Raw genomic sequence first — 10,498 nt, forward strand, 5'->3', positions numbered from 1 at the left:
CCGTGTCCCCGGGGCGTGCCCTGGAGAGCCGGGAGGCCGCGCCCCGCGTGGCCTCGTCCCTCCTGGCGGCCCCACACTCTCGGGAGGGGCCTGGCCGCGCCGGGGTCGCGCAGCTGCCGGCAGCCGGTGCTGACCTGTGTCTCAGCCGTGTCTTCGAGGATGCTTGGACGGAAACGGGGCGCAGCTGGGTGCTGAGTGGTGCTGCCCGGGTGGCCCAGCGGCCACACTGTGGATCGAGGCAAATTCCCCACCTCACATAAGATCCTCTGAGGCGCACCCAGCCTAAGCAAGAGTCGGTGGTTGACAAGGAAAGCCTGTGCCACTGCGGAGGCCACTCGGACTAACATCCTGGCCTCCTAGGGACGGCTTAAACTGCCCTCAGAAGGGATTCTGGGCCACGGGCTTCTGCTCTGCTCACTTTCTTCCCGGGTTAGAGATGGAGACAGGGGACGTCTGCTTGGAGCGGAATGGAGAGGAGCCTGGCTGCGGGGGGTGGGGGGCGGGGGGCGACGCTGTCTGCCATGGGCCGCCCCGGCTTCCACTCCAAGCATCCTCCCCCAAGGGGAGGAGATGGGCCACAGAGGGTTTTGGCAAACCCGGGCAGGTTGGCCCCTCCTTACTCAGACAGGGCAGGAGGGGGCGGTCCCCGTTCTGCCCTCTCCCCTTCTCTCACCTCTCGGTCTGCCTCCACCTCCCCTCTCCTCCCTCTCTCTCTTCCCCTTTGTTGCCATGTCCCAGCCCGCTAGCCTCCCTCCCTCCCTTCTCTGCTCCCTCTCCCACTCCTGCCTCAGCGCCTGCGCTGTGGGCTGCCCCACCCGTCCATGCACAGGGGAGCCCGTCCCCCCCAGCCCGAGTAAGGAGGAGCCTGTTCTCCACACCGCCCAGGCAGCTCTCCCCGCGGTGGCCCACACGTCTCTGTCCGTGTCTGTCCGTCTGCATGTCCCCAGTCTACGAGCGCGGCCCACGTGCTGTCATGTTTTACCTTGTCTCCACTTCCTTCCAGGACCTTCTACCAGTTCGAGGCTGCGTGGGACAGCTCCATGCACAACTCTCTCCTGCTCAACCGGGTCACCCCGTACCGAGAGAAGATCTACATGACTCTCTCAGCTTACATCGAGGTGAGAAACCCCCAAAGCCACCATCCCCCAAGCCTGAGCTGCTTGCCATGGGGCAGTGAGGGTGCTCGGTGGCCCCGGATAGCCCCAGATGACCCTACTGTCTTCTCAGAGGACTTGTCAAGTCCTTGTTCAATCCCCGTACTTTCCAGGGCACTGCTCACAGCACCCACCTCCCATCCCACTAACTTCAGGGTGCGGTTTTGCCCTCGGGCTGCGGGATGGCTGCACCCAGGCTTCAGACAGGCTGAAAACAGAAGCCTGCTGACCCCACCCTGGGGTCTTGGGCTGTACGTTCCCTTCGAAGCTCTGGGGGAGGCTGGGAGCACGGGCATTGCTAGCTGGGTGCAATATCGAGGCATTAGGAGGTTCGGGGTCGGCAGCCGGGGGCACAGGGACGGCAAAGGCACCCACCTCCTCTCCGAGCCTAAAACTCCAGCTGTGATATGGGGACCCACTTGACTGCCTCTTGGGATGGTGGTTTGTTGGGGAGACTCTGCCAGGGCTCTGACCCAGTAAGGCCCCGGCACACACAGGTTTTGTCGGGATGCTGTTGAGCTTCGGGAAAACAAAAGAGCCAGCTGTGTAAGACACAGCCCGTCAGCGCCCTGGGAAGTCACGGAGAGGAGAATGCGGGTGCAGAGCCAGGAACTGCTTCCATTCTCACTGATGTTTCCGGGAGGGTGTCTCCTGATCCCATGGAGAGGCAGCTAGGGCCCGTGTCTGGGATCCTCGGGGTCCCAGGCACCAACCCCTGGCCCTCTGCAACCCGGGAGGTGGGGCCCTGACTCTCCCCCAGGAGTCAACAGGGGGAGCCGAGACCTCCCACCTGGGTCTGGGGCCATGCCAGGGGCCCAGGAAGGTCTGAGGCTGCCGATCGGTGGTTAAAAGGGGGTCTAGGGCCCGGGTCCTGTGGGGGTGCTCATGTGCCTGAGCCCCGCCCCTGCCCCCCATGGCAGATGGAGAACTGCACCCAGCCAGCCATCATCACCAAGGACTTCTGCATGGTCTTTTACTCTCGGGATGCCAAGCTACCTGCTTCACGCTCCATCCGCAACCTGTTTGGCAGTGGGAGCCTGCGGGCCTCGGAGAGGTGAGCCTGCGGGTGGGGGCGGCGGGGGGCTGCACAGGGAATGACTGGGAGAGGTGAGGCTGCCCACGGCGGGGGGTGGGGGGTGCTGCTGTCTGGACTCTGCATGGGGAGTGGCGGGGAGTGTCCAGCAGAGGCTCGAGTGACAGGCCTGCTGCAGGCCAGCCCGGATGAGAAGGCAGACTGGCCACTCTCCCAATCAGTCCCCTGCCCTGGCGCCCTCCTGTCAGTGGTCCTGGGGCCCTACTCCGTCCCCATGGCTGAGAGACCTCCTCCCCAGGGACCTCAGGGATCATGCCAGCAGGACCGGGGGCCTGGGATGGGAAAAGCACGCTCTGGACAGAGCCTCTTGCCTCTTGGACGCTGGTAGCACCCAAGGGAGTAGAATGTCAGGCCCGGGGCTAAGCCACCTACGCTCACCTTCAGTGAGGCTCCCCACACGGTCTCGTGGACCCCAGTGTGCAGGACACTCGGGGCACAGACAGGAAGACGGAGTGTGGGGTTCAGGACGTGGCGGCCTGGCTGGCTATGACCCAGGCATCCGGGGTCACGTGGTGAGCATGGGCGACTGCCTGCCGGCTGGGCCCACCTCCATGACAAGGTTGGCTGTGTGCGCTCAGCCGAAGGGGGCCCGGAGGGGTCAGGGCTGCAGCTCAGGGCCCCCCACGCCAGGCCACCGGCATGGGTGTGCAGTGGGACCGTGCCCAACGTGCCTTTGACAGGCCCTTGCTGTGCCTAGTGTCCCACGTCCCCCCTCTGCTTCCTGCAGCAACCGCGTGACGGGCATCTATGAGCTCAGTCTGTGCCACGTTGCCGATGCCGGCAGCCCAGGTAGGCCTCTGCCCTGCTCTCTCTGCTGGGGGCGGCACTTTGTCAGGGAGCCAGGTTTCCCTGGGGTCACTCAGGTCGGCTCAGCCAAGCTGCTGTTTTGGGGGGCCCTCCCTTTCGAGACCCACGTGCTCATGTGTGGATCTGCGGGGCCAGAGGACAGTGAGGGGAGAGGCAGCGCTGGGGGTGGCCTCATCCACCGTGCTGGATGACTTCCTGTGGGCGAGGCGCTCCCCGGGGGGACCAGCCTCCCTCCGTGGAAAAGTCCCCACCCTGAGCCCAGGGCCTGGTGCCAGGGCAGGGATGTGGCCAGCCCAGGGTCCCCTTTCTAGGGATGCAGCGGCGGCGAAGGCGAGTGCTCGATACATCTGTGGCCTACGTCCGCGGCGAGGAGAACCTGGCGGGCTGGAGGCCCCGGAGTGACAGCCTCATCCTGGACCACCAGTGGGAGCTGGAGAAGCTGAGTCTGCTGCAGGAGGTGAGCTTGCACGCAGCGGGCACGGACGGCCCAGGCGGCAGGTGCGCTGGGAAGCAGGGTGCTGGGAGGCAGCTGCGGCAGGAGCGGGAGTGTCCGTCCGCTCAGTGCACGGGCGCTGGGGCCGCAGACGCAGGACGGAGGGCACCCCGCTCCGCCTCGGCGGCGGCCGGGGGGCCTCCAGGCCCAGTCGCGTCCGCAGCGCGGCCAGGGGAGCGGTGGGTGGGCTCTCCCGGGTCCCGGCGCCCTGGGGCGCAGCGGCCGAGTGCGTCCTGTCCCTCGTGCAGGTGGAGAAGACCAGACACTACCTCCTTCTGCGAGAGAAGCTGGAGACCAGCCAGCGGCCCGGCCCCGAGGCGCCGTCCCCCGCCTCCAGCGAGGACTCCGCGTCCCACGGCTCGTCCAGCCCCTGCTCCCCGCTCTCAGCCGAGGGCCGGCCGTCCCCTCCGGAGGCCCCCAGCGAGAGACAGCGGGAGCTAGCCGTCAAGGTAGCTCAGGCAGCACTGCACTGACCCCGGCCCCTCCAGGGCTCTGGTGACCCAGCCTTGTCCTATCAGAGCAGGAGGGGGGAACGAGGGGTCCACAGAGGCCCCTTGCCTGCCCCTCACTCCACCCACAATCGGATTTGGCAGCCTTTCACAGCTTCCTCCCCCAAGCAGTGATCTGCTTCCTTGAATACCTGTGCTGATGGGGAGCTCACCCCCTCTATCCAGAGCTGGCTCTTTCTGTGGCTCAACGGGCCACTGGGAAGATCTCTTAGACTGGGCAATGCAGCCCCCCATCTTTGCCCTGGGCCCGGGGCCTGCTCCCAGAGGTTTCCCTGGCTCACCCATCACCTTGGAGGATGGAGCTGCTGCCTACCTTGAGCTGCTGAGCCCGGGCCCTCAGCCAGTCCTCCACACCCAGGGGCCGTGCCTGTGGCCAAGCCAGGTCCTAGGCACTTCCTGACCGGATGTTTGCTCTCGTTGCAGTGCTTACGCCTCCTCACGCACACGTTCAACAGAGAGTACACCCACAATCACGTCTGCATCAGTGCCAGTGAGAGCAAGGTGGGCAGCGAGGGGCCCCTGCGGGGCTCTTGTCACCAAGAAAACTCTGCACCCCTATTCAGGGAAGGAAATCAGGGTTTTCTTAGAAACATACCGTCACAGCCTAAAGGAACACCGCATAGCCAAGGCCAGGAGCCGGGTCTGTGTGTGGGGTCCGTGGAGTGCTGGGGCCTTCGGGGCCTTCGGGGCCAGTCGGGGCCAGTCGAGGCCAGGCCCACCCAGTCCCCTCCCTGCTCCCTCCACCTGGCCCTCACTCCGCTGCCTCTGTCCTGGGCTGCTCATGCTGCGTCCCCGGAGCTGTCCTTCCTCTACCGGGGGGCCGTTCCTGTGCCTCCCCCACCCACCCTGGCGCAGGGCTTGCCGTGCACAGCCTCCTTGCAGCCTCTGGCCCATCACCGGTCTTCATCTTTGGCCCACGGCCTGCCGCGTCCCGCCTTCCTCCTTTGCACTAGCCTCCCTCTCTGCCTGGAAGGGCCTCTCACCACAGCTCCCGGGCTGCCCAGGATATAGTCGGGGCTCAGAGCCTGCACCTTGGCAGAGCCTTCCTGACCCCACTGTGGTCCTTGCTCGCTCTTTGGAGCCTAGCGGTCACAAATCCCTCCTGAGGCAAGACAGCCCGCAGCGCAGGGAAGAGCAGGCCGGGGTGTGTGGGGCTGGGAGAGGTTCGGGGGAGGCTGGGAAGAGGGTCTGGCCTGCAGTTGGGATGGGGGGTGCCCTAATGGAGGTAAAATGTGAGCCGAGGTAGAGGAATTAGCCCCTGCTGGGGTATGACCTACAAAAGGCTCACTCTTCTTCACAGCTCTCTGAGATGTCTGTCACCCTGCTTCGGGACCCGTCCATGTCCCCTCTGGGGACGGCCACGCTCACCCCCTCCTCCACCTGCCCCTCTCTGGTCGAAGGGCGGTACGGAGCTGCTGAGCTGAGGTGAGCGAGCTCCAGGCCCCTGGAGAAGTTCCCAGTGCCAGGAACCGATGACTAATGGTGGCTGCAGCTCAAGTGCAGAGTGTGGGGGCAGGGCGGGCACAAGCGAGCAGGGACGGCCGCACACGTCTAGGGCAGGGCCAGGTGGAGGGGGTCTGCCCCGCACCCTGCCTTGGCTGGCATGGCCCCCATCCGGTCTCTAGTTGTCTTACTCTTCCAAGGACGTTTTCTGCTGAAACATTGATTCAAAGTGTTGTGGGGACTAAAGCCAGGAATGGGTCAAATGGCACAGAACAAAAACCCTTTTCAGGGGGAAGCGCTCATACAATACTCAGTAGGATAAAAGGTGACAAAGCAGAGCCAGAGACCCATGGCCCACGGCCTTGACAGGACGGCCTGCCATCTGCCCAGTCCCCCAGCTTTACTAGCCCGCTGAGCCCTTACATTTTAAATCCCTCAAGGTGTCCACGTTTTGCTTGTAAAACAAGAAAGGCATCAAGCCCTCTGGGCCTCCCCAGAGACAGGCCTCACTGGCCATCGGTCAGGCCCTTTGGGCCCAGCAGGCCCCTGTGTGGATGGCCCCTGAGGACGTGGCAATAGACTCAGCTCCGCTGGGGATCTGGAGAGAGGGGCCACTTTCATGAGGGCGGGGAGCAGAAGGTCCCGCAGGAGAGGGGCCGTGGATCTCACGCAGCTGGCCCTGCCTCTGTCGGGGGACCCTCCCTGGCACCCTGGCGCAGCCCTGGAATCAGGTGGCCCAGACCCCCCAACTCCAGCTGTGGGTGCGGCTGGGTGGACCCTGAGAGGTGCTCGTGGCGGCCCCGAGGGGGTGATGCTGGTGGTGGGAGGAAGCCCCGGCCAGGATGGCGCCCCAGCCCAGCGAGGCGTCTCCTTGCAGGAATGCAAAGGCTCGACTTTGCTTTCCCAGGACCCCTCAGCCCTGCTCCCGGCCGGCCAGTCCAGAGCCCGAACCAGTGCCAGAGACAGATCCGAAGAAGCTTCCCTCCCCGGCTCGGGCAACGGAGGCGGACAAGGAGCCCCAGCGCCTGCTGGTTCCCGACATCCAGGAGATCCGGGTCAGGTGTGTGGGGGGCCCTGCCCCAAACAGGGGCGCTTCTAAAGCACCACCCAGCCTGCTCTGTCCCCACAGCTCCATACAAGGGAGACAGGCTGGCCACCCCCGACCGAGGGCAGGGGCAGAGAAAGAGCGGACGGCACAGGGAGGAGGGTGGGCCAGGGCCAGGCCTGGGGCGGGGGACCCAGCAGGCGCCTCTGCAGAGCCACGGTTTCCGTGCGTCTGCACGTCACTAGTCTGCCCAGGCAGCCCTAAGAAGGCACCGTCTACGGGCTATGGTCACATGACACAGAGGGCCAGCTCAGGGGCAGCTTCAGCTTTGTTTCAGTTTCTCCATCATACAGCTGGGGAAACTGAGGCCCAGAAGTGGCGGTTCTGGTGTCCGACCTCCTGGGTTGGGGTTCCGCCAGGTGCCCCATAACACCTCGGCCCTGGCTGTTCCCCAGGGGCCCACTTTCTGACCTTCTCGGTGGCTGGTACTGCCAGGGTCCTGGTGGTGGGTGGGGGGCCCCGCGTGGAGACCCCCCCGACTGCCAGGAGCACACGAGCCAGCGACTGTCCCTGCCCTACAGCCCCATCGTCTCTAAGAAGGGGTACCTGCACTTCCTGGAGCCTCACACGGCGGGCTGGGCCAAGCGCTTTGTGGTGGTGCGGCGTCCCTATGCCTACATGTACAACAGTGACAAGGATGCCGTGGAGAGGTTTGTGCTCAACCTCTCCACCGCCCAGGTGGAGTACAGCGAGGACCAGCAGGCCATGCTCAAGGTGCGGCCTCGGAAACGGGATGGGGGGTCCCGGGCTGGCCGAGGCCTGCAAGCCACCAGCGGGCCTTGGGGAGGGGGAGCTGGGCCTAGTCCCCTGCGGGCCCTGTTTAGGCTCGCTGCCAGACCGAGGCCCTCGTGTTCTGTCTCGCGCAGCATCCCTTTGCCTCTCATGTCGGGGGTCCCTCTCTGCTCACCCGTGGGGCTCCTAGTCCTGGTGACAACCAGCCGTGATGGGCTGTGGTCCTGCGGGGGCCGGGGACAGGCGTTGACCCACTCCCATTCAGGAGAGGCCAATACCCAGTCCCCTTCTCCTGGGGCCAGCCAGCCCCACGGGGCTGGCCATGTGGGCCTGGGAGTCCCCAAGCTTTGCCCTGCTCCCCTCCAAGCCACAGTGGCCCTGGACGTGTGTGCCAGGAGCCCTGACTCCTTCTGGAGTCGCAGTGCCCGCTAGCTGGTTCTGATGCCCTGTAGTAGGGGTTTGGGGGCACGAACTCAGCCTGCCACCCACACCTGCCCCACCGAGTACTCGGACTTTAGCAGAAGAGGCCAGGCGCAGCTGCTGAGCCAGGGTCACGGGGAAGGAACCTCCACCCGTGGGGGGTAGACGCATCCTGGGGGCTGCAGAGCAGCGGCGAGGTAGCCCGGGGGTGTGAAAGAGTCAGGGTGTCCTGACTGCAGAGCCTTCTGCGAGTGGGCCATACCTGCCTGCGTCAGAATGGGCCGTGCAGGCTGCAAAGAGTGGGGGCCTTCTTTCCCGCATCCTGCCTCCTGAGCGGTCCTAGCCGGGCCCCGGGGGGTGGCCGGGGGAAGCCTCGAGGCTTCTCACGGCCACCCGCCTGCCCCCGCAGACGCCCAACACGTTTGCTGTGTGCACGGAGCACCGGGGCCTCCTGCTGCAGGCCGGCAGCGACAAGGACATGCACGACTGGCTGTACGCCTTCAACCCGCTCCTGGCCGGCACCATACGGTAAGGGCCGCCCGCCCCCCTGCTCCTTGGCCGGGGGCACGTTCTGAGGACATTAGTGTTCGTTGTGGTGTCGCTGCTGGTAAAGTGTATAAATCCCCGAGACGTCCAGTATGTACAGTCTGCCAGGGGCCGGCCTGACGTAGGTGGAAATGCGGCACGCAGTCAGGCCCCGGTGGGTGGGACACCTGGGACCCCTGGCTGGCGGGCGGGCTGCCCCCGTGAGCCACAGGGACGGGAGTCGCTCTCCAGGTGGTGAGGGAAGCAGAGGGGTGTCAGCTGCAGGGAGGCCGGCATCCCGACCGCAGCTTGTCTCCCGACCCTCCCGCAGGTCCAAGCTCTCCAGAAGGCGGTCTGCCCAGATGCGGGTGTGAGCCGGAGCCCTCCCGACAGCCAGCAGGCCGGCCCCACCCCCAGGCCTCATCACCACCCGTCATGTCACGCGCGCCCAGCCTGCCCCACCAGCCAGCCAGCAAGTCCCCTCTTGGGGACACCACCTCTGGCCCGGAGACCTGCGCCACACGACCTGTCCTGCTCCCAGCAGAGGCCGCGTTTGTTCTTTGTTCTTTCCGAGCGTGCCCTGGGTGGGAAGAGCTGGGAGGTGCTGGAGAGGCCAGAGGGCACAAGTCACAGGGGCATCACCGCCGTTCTGATATTTTTTTAAGCATAGACAGACTTATAATTAATATACATTAGTTAGTGACATTGAAACAGTCCACTCAGAAATTAACTATAAGACTGTGTTCTATTTATAAGTATTTATTTCTAATGCCTTCACATAGACCTGTAGGATTCCGATGGACCCTGTCCCCGCTTGCTCCCACTCACATCCCCCAAGGCTCGTAGGGAAGGCCGTGGTAAAGGGGTGTCTGCACAGGCCGGGCACCCCCTGTTGGCACCATGGGGGTACGCCAGGCCAGGCCCAAGCAGAGGCTTCTCCCCAGCCGCACACGGAGCAGGCCCTCATCCCGGGGCGTGTGTGTGTGAGTGTCAGGGGACCTGGTGCCTGGAGTCCGAGCCACGGAGGGTGGCGTGGTCTTCTAGCTGGAGGTGTCTCTCCCTGGGAGCATGGGGAGTGGGGGGAGACCAGGCAGACGGGCACCTGGGCTGTGGGGCTCTCCTGGCAGGGACTGCAGGTGGCATCGTGTGTCTAGGCCAGCAGGGTGCTGGTGGCTGGGGTTCAAGATGGTCCAGGCGGTGAGGGGTTTGGGGTGCAGCTTCTCCAGCTGCTGTGAGAAATGGGGTGAGCTCAAGGTCATTCCTGGGAAGAAAATGTGTGATGTCCCCCCTTTGCCCCAAGAGAAGAGTTTCTGAGAGTCCCGGGGTCAGGTGAGGGAGGCCAGCGCGGGGGCCACTGTCAGCCCCCTGTCCTGCTCCCAAGGGGGCTGTCCTTGTGCTGTTCGGAGAGCTCTTGTTACGAGATTCACTTCGTTCTCTCTGCAGACTCCATGCCCGAGGGCCAGCCCGGACAGGGCCAGGGTCTGCCCCAGGCATCACACCCAGGCCAGAAATGCATCAGAGACCACGGGGCCCAGGGGGTCTTCCGTGACCTGTTCCCACACCCAGAGGCACACATGGCCTTCTTCCAACTCTAGGAAAGAGAGCAACCAAACCACAAAACCCCGGTCCCCACCATGGCCCACTGAGAGCAGGTTTCATTCAGAGTCGGCGGGGAGGGTTCCAGGCCCAAGTTCGAGGCCAGCCGGTCCACACTGTTCCCTGCTGCCTTTGCCAGGCCCTGCGGGGCGCCACTCACGGACCCCTCACCTTTCCACTCAGTTTGGATTACCTTGTCGCACCCCAGTCAGCGGTTCCAAACCCCCCCTTCGGCCAGGGCCATCCCCACGTGACATGTGGACCCTGTCCCCATTCTGTGCACGGAGGTCGGAAGTGTGTGCAGCCGCGTTCCTCCAGGGATGCGTGGGCTCGGCTCCCACGCCAGGTGAGAAGTTTGAGGCTCTCCTTGGAGAAGTTATTCAGGCCCCTTCAGCGCCGCCGCGGACGTGGGGCTAGGTGGTGGGCTCCCGGCCTGAGCGGCCTCTGGCAGCGGTGTCTGGCCCGCCAGCCGCCCCAGCCGCCCCAGCCTGGCTGGCAGCAGAGACTGAGCGTGCCTGTTCCACACCCCGTCTCAGGCAGCGTGTCAGTGGCCCCTTTCACTCGCTACTACCCTCACCCCCCAGTGCTTGGAAGGCACCACGGGTGGAGAAGCTCCATCAC

The 10,498-nt window shown here is 64.9% G+C and overlaps 1 protein-coding gene across 17 annotated transcripts in view; it reads left to right on the forward strand.

The window, feature by feature from the left end:
• KIF1A (kinesin family member 1A) overlaps window positions 1-10,158 on the forward strand; it is a 70,256-nt gene extending 60,098 nt beyond the window's left edge. For 16 of the 17 annotated variants that reach the window (XM_035006713.1, XM_035006719.1, XM_035006722.1 and 13 more), the window contains 11 exons: window positions 1,004-1,118; window positions 2,075-2,208; window positions 2,975-3,036; window positions 3,366-3,511; window positions 3,796-3,996; window positions 4,480-4,557; window positions 5,357-5,481; window positions 6,407-6,559; window positions 7,126-7,318; window positions 8,166-8,284; window positions 8,613-10,158. In XM_035006713.1, coding sequence (XP_034862604.1) covers window positions 1,004-1,118; window positions 2,075-2,208; window positions 2,975-3,036; window positions 3,366-3,511; window positions 3,796-3,996; window positions 4,480-4,557; window positions 5,357-5,481; window positions 6,407-6,559; window positions 7,126-7,318; window positions 8,166-8,284; window positions 8,613-8,655 — 1,369 coding nt within the window. In that variant the 3' untranslated portion in view covers window positions 8,656-10,158. The remainder of the gene's footprint in view (window positions 1-1,003; window positions 1,119-2,074; window positions 2,209-2,974; window positions 3,037-3,365; window positions 3,512-3,795; window positions 3,997-4,479; window positions 4,558-5,356; window positions 5,482-6,406; window positions 6,560-7,125; window positions 7,319-8,165; window positions 8,285-8,612) is intronic. The other variant, XM_035006731.1, reaches the window with a different exon arrangement.
• Window positions 10,159-10,498: the final 340 nt, after the last annotated feature.

The sequence above is a fragment of the Mirounga leonina genome, unplaced genomic scaffold, assembly GCF_011800145.1.
Source record: "Mirounga leonina isolate KUSES-001 unplaced genomic scaffold, KU_Mleo_1.0 Mir_151, whole genome shotgun sequence".
Classification (NCBI taxonomy): domain Eukaryota; kingdom Metazoa; phylum Chordata; class Mammalia; order Carnivora; family Phocidae; genus Mirounga; species Mirounga leonina.